This window comes from Chiroxiphia lanceolata, chromosome 4, assembly GCF_009829145.1.
Source record: "Chiroxiphia lanceolata isolate bChiLan1 chromosome 4, bChiLan1.pri, whole genome shotgun sequence".
Lineage (NCBI taxonomy): Eukaryota > Metazoa > Chordata > Aves > Passeriformes > Pipridae > Chiroxiphia > Chiroxiphia lanceolata.
Window position 1 is genome coordinate 24,618,875 of NC_045640.1, and position 26,109 is coordinate 24,644,983.

The 26,109-nt window shown below is 41.1% G+C and overlaps 1 protein-coding gene across 2 annotated transcripts; it reads left to right on the plus strand.

The window, feature by feature from the left end:
* Positions 1–25,244, plus strand: RHOH (ras homolog family member H). Of its 2 annotated transcripts, XM_032684660.1 has the most exons (5): positions 1–51; positions 1,258–1,320; positions 5,816–5,872; positions 6,930–7,034; positions 20,364–25,244. In XM_032684660.1, the coding sequence occupies exon 5, from the start codon at positions 20,591–20,593 to the stop codon at positions 21,164–21,166; it is 576 nt and encodes a 191-aa protein (XP_032540551.1). In that variant the 5' UTR covers positions 1–51; positions 1,258–1,320; positions 5,816–5,872; positions 6,930–7,034; positions 20,364–20,590; the 3' UTR covers positions 21,167–25,244. The 2 variants fall into 2 exon arrangements, with proteins under 2 accessions (XP_032540551.1, XP_032540552.1); XM_032684661.1 differs by lacking the exons at positions 1–51; positions 5,816–5,872 and having other exon boundaries at positions 1,087–1,320.
* Positions 25,245–26,109: the final 865 nt, after the last annotated feature.

Here is a 26,109-nt window from a genome sequence, read left to right on the forward strand (position 1 = left end):
GTTTACCAAGAGGAACCACAACGGCTTCTGACAGCTGGGGCAGGAGGCCCGGTTTGTGCAGGCGTTTCCTTTCCTGACAAGGCTAAGGCACACACAGAAGCAACGACGGGCAGGGCAAGGCTGCGGGAGCGGGGCTGGGGCAGGAGCAGCCGCTGGGGAGAAGGGAGTGGGGAGCACGGTCCCCGCTCCGCCGTGGGTGCTGGGAAGCTCCGTGTGCCCGGCGGTTCCGCGGGCCCGGGGCCGAGCTGCCGGAGCCGCCGCTGACCGGGGCATGGGCGCAGGGAAGGGGGAGCCCCGGGGCGGCTGCAGCGGAGCTGCTGCGGAAAGCGGCGTCCTCCGACACTTCTCTGCTGCGACACAGCGCAGCTGGACGCCTCCCGAGCGGAACCAAAGGAGGAACCAGCGTTTCCCAGCGCTGCCCGCCTGCGCCAGCGTTTGCTGCCCCGGGCAGCCGCGCTGGGAGCGCATCGGCGACTCTGGGCCTTCGGCTGGCCCTGAAGCCACGGGGCACCCTCTGGTTGGGTGTGACTTCACAGGGGAAACCACTGGAACCTCCTCCACGGTTTCGGCAAAGCCACTGGGATTATTTTTGCATTAAATCCAGATGGGGGAAGGAAGTGTAAATGACCCCCGGGAGAGAGAAAACTGCACAAGTCAGACGGTTCGGAGAAACAGATGTGGGCTTGCACGTTCTGCCTGTGGAAGCGTTTGCCGGCTGGAGAGGGCTGCCTTCAGCCGCAGGGCTGCCCAGTGGGGGGCAAATGTCTCCCAAGAGCTCCAGCAAAAAAAATAACAAGTGGACAACCACGGAAAGAATCTTCTTCCCTCGATAGGGTGGATGGATATTTAGGGAATATTACCTGATTTGGGGGAAGAAGATTGAATTTGTTCTTAGGCACTGGAACAGATTGCCCAGGGAGGTTGTGGATGTCCCAACCCTGGCAGTGTTCAAAGCCAGGTTGGATAATAGGGCCTTGAGCAACCTGGTCTAGTGGGAGGTGTCTCTGCCCATGGCAGAGGGGCTTGGAACTAGATGATCTTTAAGGTCCATTCCAACCCTTTAACATTCTGTTATTCTGTGATGGGACTGCTTTCACAGGCTGTCCCAGAATGAGAGATGGGGGAGTTAAGTAACCCTCAGCACAGTTCCTAAGCACGCTTCACTTTCAAGAAAGAGGATGTAGGTTTTCATGTTGCTCTGGAGGAAAGCACTTCCTGTACATTGTGCTGACCACCAGTTTTGTGCTGGTGTCACAGGAGGAATCGTGCTAGGAAGTTAGGACACTGGCTTCTGCGTATCAGATTGCAAGAAAAAAAAAGGTGTGTAAACATTAGTTTTGTCGCAGCACACATTGCTGACAATATGATCGCAACAGAAATATCCCAGAGAAATAGCTAATTATTAATCTGTACACAGTGAGAAAACACATAAAAGTCATAAAGAGCAGTTCTGTAGTTAAGATAGCAGAAAGCTCTCGTCTCAGAAAATGGGGAAATCTCTGGCTTCCTTACCTGCACAAGTGTATGGGTTTAATGTATGGAGCTGCATCAGTCTTGAAAAGAGGCTGGATGAATGTAGATACCTGCATGCAAATGCTGACGCCAAACCCAAGTTTGATCATCAATTGTACAACTCAACATTATCTGTTTTGGGCCTGAGAGGTCTGTGCTGCTCAGGCATGCCCAGGTCTGAATTGCTCAGTACCTTGGATCCATCTCAGCACTACACTCAGAAACTGGGTGGCCAAGGCCAAATCCCCCAGAGCAGGGGTAGCTGGAGGGCTGTTCTGTGGCCACCTAAAGCATAGGTGGCCACCTAAAGCAAGCCTGTCACTGAAGGGGAAGAGACACTGGCATGGGACGGGGCTCCACCTGGATTGAGTTGAAGGTTGAACTTTCAGGAGGGAGGCAGGAGGGTCCATAGCGAGGGGGTGGCATTTCAGGCAGGTTCCCTCATTTAGGCTTCTCTGTCAGGCATGCTCCAGCCTCAGTATGCTGGAGGGCTTTGACTCACCCTCTGAAGGCTTCTAGTCCTGCCCACACAATGTGTCAGAAACCTGTCTCATGCTAGATTTTGGACTCTCTTTTATCACCACATGCTTCAGTTTGTACCACTGCAGTACCGAACCCGAGGGTGTCTAACACACAATGTTGGCTTGCTGAGGAACCAGAGCCTAAATTCATCAAGGCATAGTAAACAGCGTGAGAGTTCCACCGGAATCCATGTAGGAAGTTCTTATGAAACTGTGTTTTCATTTCCCCTTTCAGATTTAGTGCTCTCACATTGAGTAATGCTGCAGAAGTTGCTGTGGCTGGTCTGCTTTAAAGACTCTCTTAGCAATGCTCTCTGCCATACTGTGAGAAAGCCTCCCCTTTGCTGAAGTATCTGTTCCTGGGAAGGGAGTACTTTCACCCCCGGGTTGAAATGGGTCCGGGCAACCTACCCGATTTCCCCTGTACTGCCCAGAAACTTGAGGGAAAGCAAATAGCTGCATCCCAGTTTTCCCAATGCACAGCTGGCATCTTGACCACATATATTTTTCTTGCCTCTCTTTGAAAAGGATACAAAAAAAAAGAATTAAGTTCTTTTTTAAACAAAATAAGCACACTTCTTCTTGTGTGTTGTTTATAGCTCTGGAGCAGTGGCTAGATATAAGCAACAATTAGCTTTATTTTCTATAATGATCCTCTAGGACAGGAGAAAGGCTTGTAGGGCTAAATACAGTGAATATCAAGAACGTCATGGTTTACTTCCTGAGCATTGCACATACCATACTGTTTGAGGCAGACCAAAATCAGAGCTGAGTGAATCTGAGAACAAAAAGGAAATCAGGCAGGGGGGATAGGAGCAGCTTCCTTCCTTAATCTCAAACACCTTCCTACCATCAGCCGCTTGCTGGTTTCTCCAAGAGGGACAGAAATCAGTGGATGAAGAACAAATGTGACCTTTCATTGTAAACTGAACCGAGTCAAAACCCTGGGTCATGTCATTTTAGATAATTTGTTACAAACCCTTAGTTACTTGTAGTTTAAGATTCTATTTTTTTTGCTCTCAGCTTACTTTTCAATGCAAAAATAAATTGCAATCCTCCACCCTGCCCTGTAATTATTTTCCACAACAAAGTGTTCATTTCTGAATGTCCCAGATAATGACTCATAATGAGTTTTAAAAAAAGGAGAAGTGATGTATTTTTTAATGTATTAACTATTCTCTCACAGCCAGATGTTCCCCTTCATTGCACAGCATGAAGAGGTGAAAGGGAGCAGAAAAATTGCAGTAAGAAAGACACACACACCAAAGAAAAAAGCCCTACAACCAACCAAGGATCAAGTGAAACAGCTCAGGGTGCAAGATTACACCTACCTTTGGCATTGCTTACATGTTGTGCAGACAGTATGGAGCTGAGGGTCTTTTGTTGGAGTTTCAGGTCACTTGGAAGTGAAGTCATGGTGCAAATGTGTGAAGCATGTGTGTCCCTAAGAAAGGTCTCAAATTAATCAAATTCAACTATTTTTGGGAAGTTTATTCAGTCAAGATCCTCCAGGAAGCACAATGGAGGGAAACGGGTGGAAATCAAGACATGTTAGATCACATTTCTTATACTCTAGTCTTGTTTATTTGCTGGGTTCACTCTGCTCAAAAGTTGTTTACGGAGTATTTTACAGATGGATGCACTCTTTTTCCAGAAATGCAAATTACTTAGCCAGATGGCCTCACATCTGGATTAGTCTCAGCACGAAACAGAAAGGAGTAGTTGCATTTTTAAGTATCTGCTCTCTGCGGCAGACCTATAATTGGTGATGATCACCAAAGACATTTATATCAGTATAATTTGTGAATAGTATTTATTTCTCCGCTTCTGACAGTTCTGAATGTTTCTGATGGAAACATTTCAAAGTGTTTGGGTGTCTGATTTTCTTTATCACAACTGCATTGGAAACTTACTGCCTGATTGCATACGCTGCTATTGGAAAACCCAAACTCAGTTAAAAAGAGATGAATCGATATTTAATGTGAAAATTAAGTAACAGAAGTTCTCATGCAAGCTGATAGTGCACTGAAGCCCCTTATCCAAAATTTTGTCTCAAACTAAAAGGAAGATTAAAGATTTTAATAAAATAGAATTCCAAAAATGCCTTCTCTGAGCCATCCTTTCTTACCTTCATCCCTGTTGGTAATTAACTGAATCAATTTCATTTCATAGGGAAAGAAACAAATTGATTCCCCATCCTAACTGTGCAGCACTGTTCTGCAAGCTTTGTATCAGCAGGGGTTTACAGTATGTTTACATAGGGTGTGTTCTTTCAGCAGCTATTGATATTTTTGGCACAACTGCCTTTCATCTACACATAAATTTTCTTTTTTGTTTCCTTTTTGCTTTATCTTGTAAATTATTCTGTTGGTTTTTAATCTTTCTTGGAAGCAAGATTTATCTTGGAATGCACTGAACTGTCACATTGTTAAAGTGGACAAATTCATTAGCTGTCTTCAGAGAGTTCCCCTCCTGCAAGGAACATAAAATTCATAGCTTTCAATATGGATCAGGCAGCCTGTTCCTACTATTTCATGGCTAGAGATGGTCTGAAGTGGCTTTACTGACCCAAAATATTTGCTGAAAAGTACTTGGATTCCATTTCTGTGCCTCTGGGTTTCAAAGCTTATGGGAACCCCCTGCTCTGCCTGAGGACTAGAAAGTCCACTGCGCTGGTCATCCGGGCCCCTCGTGTTCAGCTCTGGGGCAGCTCTGCTGTGCTGGTGTGCTTGGGCTGCTTAAGGAGCATGGGACAGGAATGCCATCCCTGCAGTCTGATTGCCTAATCACTTAAAATGGACAACATCCTGTGCTGACAGCCCCTGGAGTGTAGACCATAGACACCTGAAATCCTGAAACTATCATCACAGCTTTGCTTTCAGTGTTGTGGTAGGAAATCTGCAAATGATGAGAATCTGGCCTGCTCAATTTGTCTATGCTGGGAAAGGTGGGAGTCTCAATGACTGTAGTCCCTCCACCTGCTCAGCTTCTTTATGCTGGTAGAAGAGAGAACATACTCGCTGATAAAATGATACTATTAATCAATCCTAACCAATGCTTCAGAGGGATCCTCACTGAATTACAACAAAGCCAATGTTGAATCAGCCCAAAAGTGCCTGCCTTGGGTTTTGCACAAAGTCAACTAAATACATGTACTCTCCTTTTAAAGGCAGGACCATATTCCAGCTTGCAGAAAAGTATCCCAAGGCTTGTTCATGCTACTGGAGTGTGAATTGCATGTAGCACTACCAGGCAGTTGTCAGTCTGCTCTGTTTCTACTCACATTGGAGCTGCTGGGCTGCCCTATGCCATTAGCCCCTGTAGCAGAGAGGAGGCAGCTGTAGGAGCAGCAGAGTGCAAAGAGAAAGCTTTCTGCAGGCTGGAGGTTTTGCCCCCCTCCCCCATAGTCAAGGTTTTTACATCTGCTCCCATAGTCACCACAGAGAGAAAGATATATACACTCATATACCAACCCACAACAAACCCACACAGGCAGAGCTGAGAAGCTCTCACCAGGAAGCTGACTTACGCTAAACCTCTCCACTCTTTCTCGTCACACTGCATCTGGGTCTGCTGTCAGTGCTGCCTCCAGATGAACTAGACCCAGTTGCCAGGACTAATTTAGCCTGAATGTGCAGTGGTCTCTGGTTACCTCTTGAGTTTTTGGGTTTTTTTGTCCCTTCAAGAATATAATTGTTCTAATCTGCTAAAACATAGTCCATCTGAAAAAGCCAAGAACACAGAACGCCACTCTTCTTTTTTTCTTCCCCTGTCTCGTCTAGAATACTTGACTTCCGTAACGTTTATTTTCAACAACCACTTTCAGCTTCCTGTCTCTGGTGAGTTCATTGCATTTTCTTTTTTTTTTCCAAAAGTCTTAATATGAATTGATATTCTGAATTGAATTCAGTATCTTTTGTTTTACGTGTTAATTACTTTTATTAATAAGTTTGTGACATTGGTTCACGTAATCAGTCTGACTTTTAATACCATCTGGTAACTACTCAGTATTGTGATATAGAATTGAACGCTGGTCCAGGTTGTGTATTTTCTGGATTTTCACTTGTTCCAAAGTTTGTTTCCACTTCAGCGTAAAAAGGCCTTGTATAAAGTAGAAAGAGGGGTGTGATGGGCTGTGCCATGCCAATTTTTAACATGTTAACTGAGAGAAGAAAAAAGAGAAAATGGGAATTACTCTAAGGATGGTGGGTCTGATTCTGATGCTCTTTGCCATTGTATGAACTATGAACCCGTGAGTGATAGGCATGTGTAAACCTGCAACACCTCAAAGGATGGTTTTCTTCCTCATTTGTGAAGTACATTGTGCTTATGAGAAAACTGTTCTGCTTCATCTTAAAGTTCCCAAGCAAATTTAGGTGAAGATTTTATTGTGAGAATTTGAGAAAAGTTGCTCTTAGGACTGGAGTGAGATTCAATGTATTTTTGATTTGCCAAGATATCTGGCTCTGGCTGTGGCTCCAGTGGCTGCCTGGTCCTGCTGGGTCTAACAAGTGCGTGTGCCACATTCTGAGGTGAAAGATTAATGTCTCAATGGCCATGTCTGTAACTTTGCTTTCAACTCACCCTCACGGCTTCTTTTCTGCTTTCTGAGCCAACTGTGTCATGCTTATGGTGTGGGGTCCCCTTAGAGAGCAGTTTGTGTGTGCATGCATGTGTGCACATTTGTGCACACCCATTTCTAGATCGTGCTTACAAAACCTTCATTTTATGATGCTCTAGAGGCAATGGGATGGTCTTGTCACATTGCCAGTGAGATGCAGTTAACCTAAAAGATAAATGAGGATGGAGCACACTGAGGCCAGAACCATTCCTTTGACACAGACGTCCACAAAAAATCTGAATGTGGATTTAAGATTTTCTAACTTCTTCTTTCAGCAGTGTTTCCACCTGTGGATGGGGCAGAAGTGCAGCTGTGGCATCTTGTGGAGGCCAGCTTTAGCATGGGATTTATCCTGAAGAAAATACTTGCAGAAGAAAAAGGTAGGGTAAATGAGATTAGTTAGTTGTTAGCAGGCATATCTATTAGCAAATTTTAGTGTCTGCTGCTGGAATAAGGTGGGATTGTGCTTTTTATCGTGCTGTTTCACATTTCACATTTCCGCCCCCCACAACTTAGACCAGTGTGTGATTACAGATGTTCCAGTAGGAAGGACCATATGTGTATACTTACCTGACTTTAGAATGGGGTTTTATCTTCTTTTTCAGAGACAGGTCTAAAGATGTATCATACAAGTAAAATTCAGTATACCAGAAAAAGTGGTATGTGATATGAATACCATGTTTGAGACCTAGGCAGTCACTTCAGGATTGAAAAACCGCACATGCACTTGCTTCCTGCTAAGTTTAGAGAGTAGGCCTTGATGAGGCATAATGCCAAGTTTTGTATTCCTTCGATTAGGTGCTGCAAACCAGGAAAAATAGTAGTTTTGTAATTATAGAGAATCTGTGTTTTTATAACTAATCTGTCCTTACTGTCCAAGTTCCAGAGCAAAGAATTAAATTTAAAAATGGGCATGATTTTCATGTATAGTAAATTCATAGTCCATCAGCAGGGCAACATGGCTGTAAATTACTGTCATTTAATCCCATATTAAGGTAATTTTACTATGCCAAAGCAGTGTGAAATCAGCTTGTATCAGAAGATCATCAGGCCTCACATGACTGCCTGTATCAGAGGACAATCCCTATATCTACACACAGTGGAGGAAAACCATGATATTTTAGCTGTACTTCCACAAAGTTACTACAAATATTAAACACTAAAAATACTTTTCCAACCTGGCAACTGATTTAACAAATTCTGGCTCAGCTGCTGCAATGGGAGTTTGAATTTGGAGAGAAAATGGAAGCACTCTCCCTGCTGCATATACCCAGCAACCGAGAGGCTGATGCTAAAGTCGCATCGCTGGTAACAGCTGCTAGTGCCAGTAATATTAGGGAGGTAATCTCTAGTGCAGTGAGGGGCAAGGCATATAAATCCTCAAATATGTAAGTATGTGATTTGCAGTATACCCAGAGCACACAGGAAATGAGCAGCGACGGTGGTGGCGGTCTCACAGGCTGAGCCTCTGGCCCATCCTGTTGAGCAGCAGGTCTGCACCAGCAGGTCTGCTCCAGCAGAAGCTCCTGAGGAGCTCCTGAGGAGCTTCTGCTGGTGTTGCTTTCTGATAATCAGCCAGGAGGACACCCAGGCCGGGAGATGAAATGCTGCTGTTTCTCCTCTTGCTTTTGCTGTGCAGTTCTAGGTGCATAGCAGCAGCTGGGTTAGGCACTTTAAATGAAAAAGATTTTCAATGAAAAAATTTTCAGTGAAAAAGACCTCTTCTCTCTAAGGCAAACACCCACCCCATTTTCTTTGTAAAATGTTGGTGCTGTGATTCTATAGTTTTCATTAAGAAACAGTCGAATGTTACCGAATGCACCATTTAAGTGATTATTTTTATTGACATTGATCATAAAGTGAAAATTTGCAGATTTTTTTATTATGCTTTTGATTATTGTTTGAAAAGAGATAGAAGCAACTGTAAAACTTGCCTTTTTCAAAGTCTTAGTGTGATACTTCAGACACCACGCCATACAGCTAATTAACATCATTTCCAAATTAGGTTCTCGCTTTTTTGGCCAGCAGTGTGTAGTTTTATTAAATCAGCAGTTTTCAAATGTTTTCATGCTATGACACAGCTTACAGCTGAAAAATGTCTTGGGATAACCCCAGCATAGTAATTAAGAAAGGAAGTTGGCTGCAGCTGTCTCAAGCCAACTATTAAAGCATTATGGCCTTAGAATACTGAACAGGATCACACAAATACAAAAAGCAATGTAACAACAAGATTTGTGGGCTGTACCCTATCAGTAGCTCTTCTCCACAAAACCAAATAGAGTTGCTTATGCGCTTAGCAGAATTTAGTTGTCCTTCAATTCTTATGTCAGTGAAGAACTGGAAAACCTTCCATCAGAAGTGTCAGCCTACAGTGAGAGGGGAGATATTTGGAGCTAGTGAAAGCTCTGCAATGCAGCAGTGAGTGTGAGCACTGGGTGTCATGGGTACAAAACTTCGGTGTATCCAGTCAGAAACAAGCAGCTGCCAAAGTGAAATGGAGCAATAGTCCTAGCAGTCACATTCTGCTGGAGGCTGTGCTGGAAGATTGCTATCACTGGCAGTTGGAGGATAGGTGGGAACACAGTCTGAACACTTACTGCGTGCATGTATTCCTCATGGAGCAGGTACAGGAGTATTCACTTGTGCCTAGCCCTGCCTGGGGTTGTGCCCTGGATTTATGGCAAATCCTTTATCTTTCCCACCCTGTACAATTGCCTGCTGCTGTGTCTGCATCGTATTTCTTTTGCACAAGGAATCACATTTGATCTTCAGTTACAGAAGCCAAGAAGTGTAAATTCCTAAGGGATGAGGGTGGGGCTGAACTTGGCATGCTTGTCTTTACCTGATGAAATGTATGAACCTTCTGGAAACCACAGGAGAATTCTGCTATGGTTTGGGGGTTTCCCTGAGGGGGCCATGGTGACTTATCACGTAGGAAAGACCCAGCATATGCTGGAAAAGGAACGAACACCTCTACTGGTAGAAGCTGGCACGGAGGGCTGTGGTTACGTACTGTGCACAATGTCGCTTCTCGCATACAAGCGTGAGCGTGGAGTGCCAGTCTCAGTCACTGACACTTGCCCAGTTGGAGGTTGCTGTACCATCTGGTGATATCTCTTTTTCTCATGAGTGACAGTGAGTTGCTTTTGAAGATTATCCTGGTTTATGTCAAACTACAGATATAACTGGCTCTCCTAATATAAAAGTTGAGACCAAGACCCCTAGGTAGCAAGGGGTCTCTTCTGGTTGTCTCCTACGCCACGGTCACTGAAAGAATATGAAACCTCTCACTCTTGCAAGAAAACTGTACTTTCGTTAATAGGCATGCCAGTGAACACACAGTCTTCACCTTACCTTTTTTTTTTTCCATCAAATGACTGTGCTTAAAAACTGTCTTTGGACAGTTTGAAGTTATTAGGTACAAAGTTATTGAAAAGTCTTTGGTGTTCAAAGGTAATGAATTACTAATATAATTATCTATTAACTTCCTCTCATCATCTGTGAGCTTGTATTTTTTTCATTATAAAAATATATTATAAAACAACTGTCATAAAAATCCTTCATGTAATTTCTTTAATTTCCATCAGTTTAAATGCAAGTTTTTAAATTTAAGTTTTTAAATTCGTGTATCTTTCAGTGGAATTTTATTTCTGGATGAAAAGCCATTGGGTAAAATATCTCTGAGTTTGAATCAAGTCCACCAGGGTTCAAAAAATAAAGCATGGGAAATGGTCTCATAATGTTCAAACACAGCTCTCCTAAAATATCTCTTTTCATGTGTCATCATTTTCATTCAAAATATGTAAAAATCAAGAAAATCAAGGAAAACTTTCTATGCTTCCCACTGAAGAACTCTGCATTAAGATTTACCATAGTGTGGGGATTTGCATGATCGTTAAACCAACTTAAAGCCAAGTAGATGTCAGCTATAAGTATATGAAATGGCTTCTCAAAATACTCAGCTGAAGAATGAGTGAGAAGGATTTATGTGTTACTTTTGGTGGTAAGAATAGAGTCTTTTCTCCCCTTGACCTATTCCATATGACCCACTGCTGTCTGCAGTATTATATGTTTTATATAAAAGTGGAAGAAATTAAGGTTGTACTGCAACCAGAGAAAAGTAAAGGAAAACAGGCACTAAAATATATATTTTGCTCTGGCGTATGGTTGGTGTAAGATATAAATCAATGTAAAATCTGAGCTACCAGGTATGATTTGTGCTAGTGCCAGAAGAAAAAAGAAGAAATCTTGACTGCATGTTCTTTTGAAATTGGACTTTAATTATAACTATGCATAGGACATAGGCAGTTTGATTTAGGCAAGTATGCATGCCTGTTTATTTTGCCTAATTTAATTTGCTACAATTCAAGAATTCTAGAGAAGCTACACAGTGAGAAAAAAAAATCCTACCTGTACTGTAGATACATGTTATCTCTTATTTTATCCTTGTACTGGGTACAGTACATGAATACTAGTCGTGGGATAGATTGTGGAAGACAACTCCATTTTTAATTTATAAAACAAATCAGAAGGATAAAGACTTTAAATCTACAAATGCAGGACAAGTTATGATAATTGTAGCTTTTGTATTGCACCTTCTACTTGAAAAATAATTGAAATTATTTCTGAGTAAACCCTCAAAATTTTTAACATTTCGATGTACATGTGTGCACACAAAATTTAAGAATGGACTTAAAGATGGCTGTTTCGCTGTGGCTGAAATGTAGACTATGATTTTAAACACTGATATATACAGAGACAAGAAAAAGCTTTTTGTTGCTAGCAAAACTAAGGGAAAAAGCTAAAATAATCATAGAATCAACCAGGTTGGAAAAGACCTCCGAGATCGTCAAGTCCAACCCTTGATCCAACACCGCTGTGGTTACTAGACCATGGCACTAAGTGCCACATCCAGTCTCATCTTAAAAACCTCCAGGGATGGTGAATCCACCACCTCCCTGGGCAACCCATTCCAATGTCTGATCATTCTCTCTGTAAAAACTTTCTTCCTAATATCCAACCTCAACTTCCCCTAGTCAACCTTTCTGTGTTATAAAATAAATAACCAACCAAATTATTGTTGCTTCCTTTACTAGCTTTGCTCATTAATTTCAGAAGTTTAACATTCATCACAATAATGCAGAACAGTGACATGCAGTAAATATGAGTTCCTCCTAAATTAAAAAAAAAAATCAGTATGCTTTAGCAAGAGGGCATTATTGTAAATTGTTTGGGCAACTGAAGCATCATTATTTGCTGTTCAGAACATCTGTACATTCAACACATATTTTCCTTATCACAAAATATGCAAAAATAATCTTCCATTAAACATTGTTAGATTTCTAACTAATATTTTCCTCCTCCACTTTTACCTCCCACTGAAATCAAACCTATGCAAATACATAACTTAATGAACATGGAAAACTGCCTTCCCCTCCCCCTGAGAATGGGGGGAGAAGATCTGGACTTTAGAGACTCCTTTTTTTTTTTTTTTGCGATAGGCATTTTATAAAACCAGAGTGAAGTTAAACCTGAAGAGATCTCTGAAAGTAACACTGGAGATCTTGCAAGGAAGCCATGGAGGACAGTGGAGAAATGGGAGGTCAATTTTTTAAGACTTTTTAACATTGAGGAGGGGGTTGTATGACCTATATCATTCATACATTAACTTTTAGCTATACTGTTAATATTGATTACTTTGTAGTGTTTAAGGGACCCAGTCAAGAAGATCAGGTAGTGTGCAAACAAGGAAGAGGAATGCAGGGCTACCCCAGGTTAGAGCCAAAACACACAGAAGTCAGCCCTCTCCACTGGGCTTGGCATAGGCTATGAAAAAGAGGAAGCCCTTTTGCATGCAAATACAAGTGTGTGTGTGGAGTTGCCAGTTTGTTTTAACATTTTACCATGCTACACATCTGTGGGATTCAATATAAATCCATGTGTCTCCTTAACAACAAATCATTGTAACATGCTGTAAAAATGCGTCTAAAAAATTTAATGGCTGCATCTACGGTAGAAATGGAATTCTTTACAATGTATGACTATGTAAATTTAATTGTAAAACTCTGTCAATTATATACCTAGATTATTGCATATCCACATTAAGCACAGCAGTAATCTCTGCTTATGTGTATGTAAGTGCACACACATACATATATGTGGAAATAAAGAAATTTAAGGACCACTGTAATTTCAATAGTGCATCCATTTGATGCAAAATATTTATGCAGATTTTCAACTGATGGTCAGATATCTTGCTGAAAATATATATCTGTTTTGTACAGCAATCTGTAGCAATGTCTTTTGCAACGAATTCTTATCAATGTGTCTATATGTAAATATATATGTATATAGACATACAGACATGCATGTAAATATGGATGTAATTTTTTTGTACATGTATGTATTGACTTGTTATTGAAATAGTTATGTTTTAAATACACACTGATTTATTTTCAATATTTCTGTGTGTATATATATGTGCATGTGTGCATATACACTTCTATGAATCCAGTCTAGCAAATAATGCATCACCCTGCAAGAAATTATGAATGCTTTTTTAAAACTAAGAAATATTAGTTGTGTATGAAAAGGAAATGGATACTTCGTTATGATTATGCCTGTCTGCAGATGGTAAAAAAAAAAACCAAACAGAAATAGTGAAAAGGTTAGGCTTTCTGGAGAGAAAATGCAATTATTGTTGAAGTTGTAAATAAATGAGTACTTCACATTTTGTCAGCCAAAAGAATCTGGGGAGATTCTGAAGACTTAAATCTGCAAAAAAAAAACCCTACAAAAATATGTTGTAAGTGCCTTTTTGATTCGTCTAAAACTTCAAGAAAAGTTAACTGTGTTAAAAGAGGATGTGGCATGAAAAATTTGAAGTGGTTTGTGACCCAAAGCTGCAAACATTTCCACATGAGAATAATTCTACGCACACAGTTGTCTGATTGAAATCAGTTCCTTAAATCTAATGCATTTTATAATATTGGTCCTTCAGTTTGGCTACATTGCAGTTAGACTTGCTGGAAATTTGCTTTTGACCTGTAAGTCCGTTCTGGTAGCGTGACTTTTCATAGGTACATGCGATAGTGCTATAGTCAGTGTGTAGCACTTTATCCATGTTCATCTGCAAGCTTATCTCTATCCCCATCTGGATCCAAAAGTAGTTCTGTGTCAGCGGTGAATATATATGTACATATATATAGGCATGTGCGTGTGTACAAAGACAGATACTATGAGGGAAGGCAGATGGACAGATGGTTGACGAACTTCTGTGCTCGAACAGACACGTGTGTGACATTCGCACACCAGCTGCTCCATGTAGGGCTGTATCTGTGGTGAGACGCAAGGATTTCTTCTCGGCTTAAGAGCAGAGAAGAAAAATTATCACAGAGAAGGGTGGAAAAGAAAGATGACATATCCAGTATCTTGCATAAGGAAAACATTAGGTAAACACAAGGGCAAGTGCCACACTTCAGGCACGACATGCCACTCCATTTCTGATAACTTTGGAAGATATTGGATCAGACTGAGAATGGCTTATGAACTGGTCCTCTGTGACAAGATTACTTTCCTACACTTGATTTATCCAAATTTTAATTTGGAGAGGATGCAACATTTATATTGAAAATGGATCATTTTTGAAAATGCGCTATAGTGCCATGAATATCTCATAGGGCTTAATTTACCATGTCATGCCATAAACACGTGGAGAAAAATTACTTCAGACTCATGGCTTGCATCTTTAAGCAGGTATTTAGCGCTGCCAGATCTCATTGAGTTCTACTAAATTTAGGATCTTGGATCAGTACCTGAGAGTCTTACAGGCTTTTGGTTAATTTTTTGAGTGGTTCTAATAATTTGTGTTTGTGTTGTGTTCTAATAATTTGTGTAATTTGTAAGCAGCTGAATCAAGGTGTGATTAGTCACAGCAAGAGGGTTCTTGAAGATTAAAAAAATATTTCTTTTGTCTAAATGGATAATTAAAATGAGATTTAAATAATTTTTTTCTCAGTGACTATAGTAAATTGAATAGATCTTTAGACAAGTCTTTATCCATTGTTTATATATATATTATTATAGGTACTATTACTAAAGTAATGAAATAGAATTTTTTTTATTTAAGATATGTCATTAAGCAGTTTTATATGGGCAGTGTGTAAGTATGTGTGTAAATATGTATATTTTATTATAGGGAAAGCTTTCATCCCATTACTAGGACCTCATGTCTTATTTCATCTTGTATATAACATTGATCTGTGTTTGCTGTTATTTTATAGCAAGATTTCACATTCTCAATATGAGGGAATTTCCTTTAAGTCTGATAAATTGAATTTCCTTGCTAGTAATAAAGTTGACAAGATCACTGAATATTTGATCATAAATCCTTTTCTTCAGTTTCAGTTGTTAAAACTGCCAAAGAAAGAAACTGAGGTGTTTTCAGGTGTTGTCTTGATCCAGAAGTGATTTTTTGCGAAGGCTCCTAAGGAAGTGATTGTCTACTTTCTCTAAATTTCATAAATTAGAAATTAAAAGCAAAATTTAGTTTTGTGTTTTTTTGAAACAAGGCATTGAAATTTGAGAACAGCATTGTCAGTTTTGTGAATAAGGGAGTGAAAAAAAAATTTAAGTTTTTATATCTGAATTTTTTTTTTAATGCTGGAAGAGATTGTGTTTGAGATGGAAAGGCATCTTGGCTTTGAAAATAGAGGTTCTCTGCATGTTGCTTACTCTTCTAACTTCAGGAAACCGTTGCAGAGATGATTGTACTTAAGGATAAAATATCCATACATAAGCTCTCACCCAAGGTTCTAAACATTCTTTCAACTCTTTAAAATACGAAACCATATTGAAAGATAGTATGGCAATTAATCCATCAGTATTATAAATATATCAGACAGCTGAAGCATTCTGCCATCTTGCTCTTGGGTCAGAGAGTAGAGATGGCCCCTGTGGTAGCCTGCTTGGAAAGCAAATGAGTTGAATGCAGATTTTTGGTGGAGTAGTTTGTGGAAGAGGTGCAGCACGTTGTAAAGGTAAAGGCTGTGCTTTCATAGCAGTGGTACCACAACTGAATGCCACTGTTGACTGAAACACTGACACTGAGGTGGTGGGAGGCTGATTGGCAAGACAGGGCCTCTTAGTCCTATAGATCAAAATAGTCTTAAAAGGAATTAAAAAAGCAGGAGGCAGCTAATGCAAAAGTCAGAGCATTAGTTTAATGAATGCATGATGGGAAACTTCGCAGCAAGGGGCCCTTTGCTTGCAGATCAGCTGCAGCCTCCAGACGGACTGCAGCTTATGTATTAGTTTTCAGGAGCCCTGTGCTGTGGCAGCAGTCTAGAGGTTTGTATCTGAATGGAGCAAGTACACCTCATCCACAGAGTTGAAAACAAGGTAGCGTGACCTTGACAACCTGGTAATCCAGACTGGATCCACAACAGCCATGATTTCTCTGTTACAGGGGCTACATCAACAGCATCTCTGTCCTGTCTTGATTCCTACCAGCCTTCCTCCTCCCTCCTCTCCTTCTACTTGCCGGAGTTGTTCTCAGGCCCTGTCTGTGCACTGCACCCATGGAGGTGAAGGTGTAAAGCTGCACACTGTTCTGGTCGGTGAGGGTAGTCTTCATGCGTCCTTCCTCTCCTTGAGAGCCTCTTACTAAGAGATGCAAGGAGAGTTCTGACATATCTGTGGTGCAGTTAGAAGGAGAACTGGTTACAATCAACACACTAGAGAACTGTAGGCACTGTTTTGCAGACCCAACCTCTCTGTGAGGTGGGACTTACAGGAGTAGTGTAAACAGGGAAAGACAATATGTACATTCAAGCATTGCACAGCAAGTGGAAGTCTCTCCAGTGGTTTTCAACCTTTCCTGTTAGTATAAATATTTTATTTCCTTGCCATGTCAGATCTCTCCAAGAACCAGTATACACGGTGCTCAAACTGAAAAATTCGCCTGCTTTTATCCTGAGATTAACGGGAACTACACTGAGATATAATTGTGTTAGGGACTGGATAATAGCAATAATAGTTAGCATGTTAATTGCTTCAACTCTCTTAAGCATTTTGTGACTGCCTGATCTAAAAAGCCTGTCGTCTTGTCTGCGTGGTTTGTTTATGTATGAGGTAATTCCCTTCAAATATCAGCCTACCTGAGGCTGCACTATCAATATCCAAGAGAGGCTTTGAAATTAGAAGTTTCTGGCTGTTTGTATTTTCCTGTCATAAGATGCTGTCCCTGGAGATGTTTAGCCACAGTGAGCCATGCTCATCTTATAGTAGATGCCAGAGGCATTCTTGGCGTAAATGAAAATCCTGTTTGTTTCAGCTGATTAACTTACGCCTTTTGATACAGCAGTACTGCTTTCCTTTGTTGGTAGAATGGTTTCAACAAATACTACATTAGTTTTTCATGGGATGTATATTCACATGAAGCCTCTACCTGGAAAGAGCTTGGTGCTGCTGTGCTCCTCTTCCCATCCCATCACATTGCAGGTTGGTAACACCACTCACCTCCTCCGTATCGTATTCAGCCATGATCAAGTCTGAAGCATTTTACTTGCATGAGATTGCTGAGGTGCAGGTCAGACAGTGCCTGGAGAGCGACTGTTGTACAGCTTCTTGTGCTCACATAGTCAGTGAAGTCCGAGGGCTCTGTAATCACGCACTAGAGCCAGGGTTACGTATTCCAAAGACAGAGGGAACAAAATCTGAAGTTTGCACTGCTCAGAATGACTACACCAGAATAAGACATGCATTCTTATACTTAATGATATTATAAGAGGTCTTACCTTATTATTCAAATATCTTCGATTGTTAGGAGTGATGAAAGCATAAACCAAAAAAAGCATAAAAGAAGATACAGCTTTATATCTGAAATTCCAGATACAAAATGAACTTAATAAAGTTGGTAAAATTTGGAAGATCAAACTGTTGGGAAAAAACCCCAAACCATCAGCACCTTAGACTCCACTTCTGATCTGTGATCAGAAGGTTTTGTGCAGTCTTGTAATGGGTGTAGCACACTGTTCTGTCAGACCAAGACAGAGTATGAGAGAAAGGAACCAAAACTTCTGCAAATATTTACACAACTGGTTGAATACTGAGGTGTAGAAGTACCCAAAATTGACCTGTCCTTTTAAAGCCTTTTTTTAATGTTTAATTGAGAGTCAATTGAGGTGAAGTTGTGTACTTTTTTTAATACACTAATACTGCTCTTACCCTGAGGCTGCAACAAGGACCAGCTATGTGTTTAATTAAAAATAATTCTTCAATATGCACATATGTAGTCCCAATTATATACGGAAGCACATGAACTCCAAGTGATTATGAGCAAATGCAAGGTCAGGGCCACTGAGGGCAATTTGTCCACAGGACCAGAATATGGACTTAGTTATATTCTGGTTTGGTTTTTTTTTTTTATTATTCATCAATGGATTGTAGAACAATATCATTTGCTTTGGAAACAATTCCACACTGTCACAGTGGAATATTTCAGCTTTTATTATTGTGTATCAACTAGCCATACTCACTACTCCTTAATCTCTCTTTCAGGTTTTTATCATTTATATATTTTCTCTCAAAATAGCCAGTATAATCAAACCTGGTAATCAACAAGTTGAGTACCAGAACAATCCTTTTATCTGTCTTTCTCTGTTCTGGCATTTAAGAAATCACAAAAGTCATGCTTTGGACATCCTTATTTTCCCCCACATTCCAATATACACAAAATAATGAATCTGAAGGCACTAAGGACCATTTGCACCAAAGAAATATTTGTTCTGAAAAGGAGACTTAGTACATGGAAACTTTCTCCTGGGAGCACACAGTTTTGTCTGAATAATATGCTACTGGCTTGTAGTGAATTGTGGTGTTTTGAAACTGTACTGCTGACAAAATTTTAAGTAGAATACCCTGAAGGAGAGATGATGATGCATTTAAGCAATTGGACTGTGTATCCTACGTATACTGTTTGAATTTTTCATAGATATATTTTGTAAAGGTCTTGTGTAATTCCCTTGAGAGCTTGTTTGGAGGATGGAGAGGGTGAGAGAGTGGAGATAGACTTAATGAATCTTTAAGAGCAAATTTTCAACTGCTGCCACCAAAATTTAAAGTCTTGCAGCAGCTTGTTTCCCGGCAGCCAGGAATGTCATGAAGCAGCCTAGGCGTCCATCCCACTTCCTAGAAAAAAGCTGAGATGGTGAGAGCGCGGTCGCGCTGGCAGGCCAGGAAGCGCCATCTGTTGCAATGCCTCCCGTAGCTGTCGGTAACTCAAGTACGCACAAGGACGGCCCCGCAGGCTTGGTGCCTCCTCTATAAAGCAACATGCTCCGGCCACACATCTTTCAGCCGGTGCATCGCGGGGAGAGGTGCAGGTATGCCAGCAACGCGAGAGGAGGTAGGGCGCTGCCTCGCTGCAAAATGAAAGCAGATGAGTTGCCAATAGCCGTTGTCAGCGCCTCTAAAATGTTCTCTCTAAGCTCATTTAGCACTTTCCTTTTCCTTTGTTTTTCCCCTTTGTGGAGTAAACCAAAGCTTTGTGTGTACTAGGAATGTGTGTGAGGGGTGGGCGAGGTGGCGTTAGGGTACTGAAATTGCAGAGTGTTCAAGTAACATACAGTGGCCATCATTAATTTCTGTGCAAATAACCTTCTGCTGTGATGACTCCCTTCATATATGAAGGAAACAGAAATATATTATTTATGTAACATACACATGACATTTTGAAATTATGCAGTGATACTTTTTAAAATTACTTTTGTTGAGCAGAACTAATTTGCCTTCAGTTTTGCCGCTAGTGATTTTCGGAGCATCTTGTGTGTTGCCCTGTGTGAGCAGTGAATCTTGCACACAGCTACTAGGGAAGAGGCAAACACTTTCAAAATAGGAAAATTTGACTGAATGCTGGCAGGAGCTCAAAAGCAATTACATACTCTGAAGAGGTACTCTTAGTTCAGTTTCACAAGAAAGTAAATGTCAGGGCAGTTGAGTCCCCTTCAAATAAAATGGTTTAATTGGGGAAAGTATAGGTAGTGGGGCTTCCTATGACTTGTGCTTCTTACTTGTTGAAAGTGATTTGTAAGAAAAAAATTAATTTTTAATGTACTTTTGCTGTGAATCCTTTATTGCTTTTGAAAATTGTTAAGGCTCATGTCGCTTGAGTTTCACACCTGAAGTCTTTGCTTCCTCATTATCACAAGTGGTTCTGTGTTACTGTTCCATATAGGATTGCTTAAACAGTCGAATTGGTTAGTGAAGGACTTTTTTTCTCTTGACTATCCCTGGAAAGCATGGGTACATTTTCAAGAGAATCTGAATTGATCACTTAAGGATTCAGGATTCTGTCAGTGTTGGTGAAAGTCGGAGACAGGAAATGTCTCACTTAAAGCAGGTTAGTAGCAGTTAAACCAAAGTTAAATTAATTTTATTACTTTTTAGACAATTGGAGGGAAAAAATAGTTGGTGTCAGTGGAAAATGGCAATGGTGGTAAGACTGGTAGCCCCTGTGAAGCAGCAAGAAGGTTGTTTATGTGAATGGCTGTTTTACACAGAACCGACTGGGAGGGAATGGCAAAGTTCATCATCCTCAGTCGGGTACTCCTCATGGCTGTCCAAAGACATGTCCAAGCACCTTTATGTTGCTGAGGAATGGCTTGTTCACTGTGGGTTATAAATGTTACATTTTATTTTTACCGTTCCAGAAACGTTGTTTGACTCACTGAAGATTTAAAACCGACAGCACCACAGAGCCATGTGGGACGAAAGGGGATTTTAGTCTCAAGTGGCAAAACCAAGTCATAAGAAGTAAAGAGATTTGGATGGTTTCTCACTAAATGGAAGTTATCTAGAAAGCCTCTGAGACCACTGCATCTCTCCATCCCACTCCTGCTGCACGGAGACGGCGCTCTTGGCCTTGGACGTTAATAAAATGCTGGATTCTGTCAAATGTGTCCTGGTGGGAGACTCTGCGGTTGGGAAAACATCTCTTTTGGTACGTTTCACCTCTGAGATGTTTCCAGATGACTACAGACCCACCGTATATGAAAATACTGGAGTGGATGTCTTCATGGATGGTGTGCAGATTAGCTTAGGCCTTTGGGACACATCTGGCAGTGATGCCTTCAAAGGCATTCGCCCCCTTTCATACCAACAGGCAGATGTGGTATTAATGTGCTACTCAGTGGCAAACCATAGTTCCTTTCTGAACCTGAGGAACAAATGGATCGGTGAGATCCGCAGCCATTTGCCCCGCATCCCCGTTTTGGTGGTGGCCACTCAGACTGACCAGCGTGACACGGGTCCATACCGTTCCTCCTGCATCAGCCCGATAGATGGGAAGCGGCTCGCCCAGGACGTGCGAGCCAAAGGCTATTTGGAGTGCTCTGCCCTCAGCAACCGAGGGGTGCAGCAGGTGTTTGAGTATGCTGTGAGGACAGCAGTCAATCAAGACAAAAGGCGGAACAGGCGGAAGCTCTTCTCCATTAACGAGTGCAAAATCTTTTGAGGACTCTCAGCGGTGGTTTTGCTCATGTTCGTTCTTTCTGTTTTCACACAAAGATACTGTGGCAGAGAGAATGGGAGGTGAATCAAAGGAGGGCTCCTGGCAGGACCACAGCGCAGGTGCCTCATGAGACAGATGTGCTCTCTATCTGATTCTCTCCCCCCAAACACACATGGGCACTACCTTGAAAAACAAAAGGTGCAGGTACCTGCCCTTATTCACGAGCCTGTGTTTGGACTTTGCTAGCCTGGACTGGAGCAGGCCTAGCCTGGAGATCTGCAGATAACAGCTGTGCTGATTTTGTTGTTGTTTCTGTTGATGTTCCTCAGTTGATGGTTTGTCTGCATCTGCATTTATTTAATGATGAACTTCTGCCTGGATCAACCCCTACCTCTGTCCATGTGGATTTTTTTCTTTAAGAACTTGGTATATAAAATCTGACCACTGTGTATTCTATTTAAAGGACTCTTGTATACATTGTTTAAAATCCTGAAAGTTTGTTTTCGTATTTTGGAGGTTTTCCCTTTAGCTAACCACAGAAGCAAATTGTCCTATCCATGTCAGAAATGGCCTGCAGGGAAGCCTAACACTTCTTAGACATGCCCAAGTCATTGCATAACAGTCATCAAATCCAGTACAGGAATGATCAAAACTTAGTGGCATTTGACAGCTGTCTGGCAGCTTTGTGAGATTTATTTTGTTACATTCATCTTGTTCCTCAGCAATGTGGTCAAACATGGGAAACTAATCTGATTCTTCCTAGACTTCACCGGGTTACAACCCCAGAAGGGCTTGCAGTCAGGGCTGGTTTAGACATATGGTTGGGGTGGCAGAGATGAATCCGTGCTACCTACCATCACTTCTGTTGTGCCTGCTGTAATTCTGGACACAAAAGATTTTAGTCTCCAGGGATGAAAGCTATTTTTTCATGAGCACTAAAATTTTCACATATTTTTAGTACACTTTTTTTTCGACGCAGTGGGTTTAGCGAAACCAGTCACTTACATTAGTAAAAAATTAAGTACATGGCAATGTTGAATTTGTGTATTTAGAATGGCTAAACAATATATTTTTTTGAGTTTGCATACTAAGTTTAACTGCCTGGGCTGTATCAAAGGAAGATTGAAACAGGCTTTGCATCCTGGGGAGCTTGTCAATTCTAAGAGTCAAATCCTGACGTACCTACTCGGGCCAAGTTACCCTCCTGCACAGAAAGTCAGGCTAAGCAGGTGGAAACTCCAAGTATGTTAGAGAACTCTGCTAGAAGATGGAGTGGGCTGCACACACATTGCTGTACATTCCTTCTGAGTTGTGGCACTCCCCTCCCCCTCAGATTATCTGTCCCCTCTGCCCTGCACCATCTCTCAGGGCTTGCAGATCTGTCTCATCCCAAGGTTTCTGCTGCCCACAGAGGAAATCCTCTAGGGGATTTCTTAGTACAGCAAGATTTTCTTTGTCCCTTTCCCTGTCCTTCAACTAGCTCACTGACCTTTGAGGGGCTTATAGAACTTACCTTTGAGGGTCTTATAGCACTGACCTTTGAGGGGCTTATAGCATGGTGCCATAAAAGATGGCACATAGCACAGTAGGATTATCTCACCTGTGATGCAGGTGAGCAAGTATTTGCGTTGTCGGCACCTTGAATACCAGTGGTGCACAGGACACCTGATGTCATTGTCCCACCAGCTCCTAGACTGTTGAATATTTACCACTTATCAACCTGATTATAAGGGAGGCTTCTGGTCATAAAAATATACTGGTCTCATGTGAGGTTTTTATATCAATTTTAAATCTTTTCAAGCTTCTGTACCTGTGCACACAAGACAAGGATTCCCACCACCACCCATCTTTCCTGAACTCTTCTCTTTCCTACTTCTCTTTCTCTTCAGGTGTTGATTGCAAATCCTTTGCCCGGGAAACACTAAAACTCACATATTTGTAAAAGAATTTGAATGCCATTGAACTTATGTGGAGTTACGCAAGTGACTGAGTATTTGCGGTCCTTGGTTAAAAACCTGTTGGCTTTGGGAGAAATATGTTTCTATATCTCAACTTTTGCAGTGCCTCTTCACTGAAACTCCTGGGTTTTATAACCGTAATTTGAAAGTATTCATTGTTACTGTTTGAACATTAAAGATTGCATGCAAAATGTCATGTTGCGACTCTTCAAGCCTGTTACTATTGGGGACATTTTTGTTATGTTCCCCACTCCACGAACGGATTTAATACCTGGTTTCAGCTTTTTTTGAGACATATTTTTCCAGCATGCTCTATTCAATGGTATTTTTTTTTTTTTTATCTCAAGGGTTAAGGTTTGTTTACAACAGTTCATGTTTTTATGTGCTGAAGAGCAGTAACTGCTAGGCCAGAATGCTGTGTTGTGGTATCTGCCATGGGGTACCAGATTCAGGGACCAGAAGGCTCCAGAGACTTGCTGTCTCAGACAAAGCCAGATAAAAGTGTGCTCCAAAATCACACCATAACAAGCTTCACAAAGGTACAAAATTAAGAATTCAGTGTTTGCTGCAGTTTAGTGAAGTAGAGTGGAGAGGCTTCATTGAGTCGCTTGAGCTGATGATACAGGATGCACAGGGAATTTAAGATGGCTTGATACACTCTTGATTGTGCCTAGAGGCAGCACAAGGTGTGAGACCACTGAAAGCCAGCTGATATTTAAAATCAAATTGGAAAGAGTATAACGTAACTGTGGGATTTTGGTTAGGTGCTCTGTGAAAAAAACGGTTCAAATTTTCATAGCCTGGTTATTTTCAAACTCTCAAAGCTAAACCACATTTTTTGCAGGGAACCAACTGTAAAGCACATATATTTTAGTGCCTGTAATTATGCAGCTGTACAACTGATGTGCCCAAGAAGTGTGACAACCCCAATACAGAGGCTGAAATCTGGACACACCAGAATTCAGATGAAAATTTGGCCAAAAGGCTTATGGGGGTGTGGGGCTTGCACAATTGCATCCATGTTGCCTGTGGTGGAACAATGAGGGACTGCTGAGGTCTCCTGTGAAACCCTACCAGGGTAGTTTTGCTTATGTTTACCTGGGCAACAGTGTCCTTGGATATCGCTTAGGGGTTAAAATCCAGCTCTGGAATTCAAAATACATTCAAATGACACATGTGAAATTTCAACTTCTTTTGCTCTGAAAAACAGCAAAACAATGTGCAGCCTTGCCTCAGTCGAGTCAAGCTTTCAGCTGAGGGAAGAGCCTTGCCCAAATATTCTCCTTCTTTTTTCTCAAATCAATCCCTTTCAGTTTGTTACTCTGTTGCTAATCTTATTTTTGCTTGCTATTAGCATAGGTTAAAAGTTTAAAAAAACCCAGAGAACACTTGGAACTTTAAATGAGAGAAGAAATAGCAGTGTTATTTATTTTCATCCCTGTCTGACTTCTCATTTTGACAGCAAAAGTAATTTTGGATCACTTTAATGAATTCTACAAGTCAGATAAAAAGTTGAATATATATGTTGTTGTGATTAAAATTAGAAAATATTTTTATAGCAAGAAAAAAAAGGATTTTCCTTCAGTAATTTGCAAAATGAGGGGAGTACAAGTTGCATTATTTTAAACACAGATTTCCCAGGCTTTTTAAACTTATTGATATGCAGTGTACAATATCAATATTTTATAAGATTAAATAATAATAATATGTTTCAGATCTTCCATCTTGCCTTCCAGTTTTTCATACGGAACATTATTCAAGCCTGTTAAATATAACTGATACTGTTTTGCCTGATATTTGCAATCAACAGTTTGCAAATATCTGTGCAATTTTTGTGAGTACTCTGCGATTCCTGAAGTGTATGAATACATACTACCTGATGCTTGTGTTGATAACGAAAATGTGTTTAAAGGACGCTATGTGTGGCTCCATTATAAAAGAAGTCACCACAGGGATCAGACATGAAGGAAAAAGAAATGTTAACACTGACATCTCAGCCTTTCCTGTATGACTATGGTATTTAAGTGAATGCAGCCACTAAAATAATTTCTAATAAATGGAGCGATTCATGTCTTTCTAACACTTTCTCCTAACGTTTCTGCTGCACATGGCTCAGGTTAATATACAAAGAATAAAAAGCTTCATTTCAGAACATCAGAATGCTTGTCTGCTCTTGCCTTAGTGAGCAAGTTAACTACCTTTACTCAATTAATAAGTCGGTTCAGCCTCTGAAACAAGCCAAACTTCCTTGCTCTGAAATGACAGTAAAGAATTTTTGTCTCTGGATGTGAGAAAACATATTTTATGTCTCAGAGATTTCCTTCACTGTCATCAGTGCAAAAGTTCAGTGTGTACCTGTCCTAACTGACCTGTGTGCTCTTCACCTTGCGCTCTGAGCAGCCAGCTATTGAAAACAAAATTGAGGACAGAGCAACCTTTTTGCATATGTAGATGTTTATATTATATAACTGCTTAATTACTGCTGTGGGGGCCTTTCCCCTATCCTGGACCTCTTGCTCCATCATGGTGCAACAACACAGATGCTGTTACCCAGGAGGCAGAAGAGCATCACTACCAGGCAGCCCTACATTTTCAGCAGGGTAGAAGAGATGCTGCTTAGGGCTCCTCTTACCTGCGTCATAGGCAATTGCCCTACTCTGCAAACAGAGCTGGCCCTGCTACAGTCAGACTCCTGTCACTTGAAGGTGCCTTTGCAGGAACAGATTTATTTTGTGTGCCATTTCTAAAATCAGTGTCAGTCTCCAAGTCATTATCCAGGCTCTGTTGTGCTGATAGCATGTTGCAGGACTCCAGCTGCTACATTTTGGGGTCTCAAAGGACCAAGCTAAATCCTGTGTACATCCCTTCCTGAGCGTGGGGAGCTGCCTCCAGCCTTGCATGAGCTGTGAATCAGTTAACAGTTAACAAAATAATAGTTGTTGTTGCCTTTCTGGTTATGAAGAAGTGAATGAGTGACATATCTGTCTC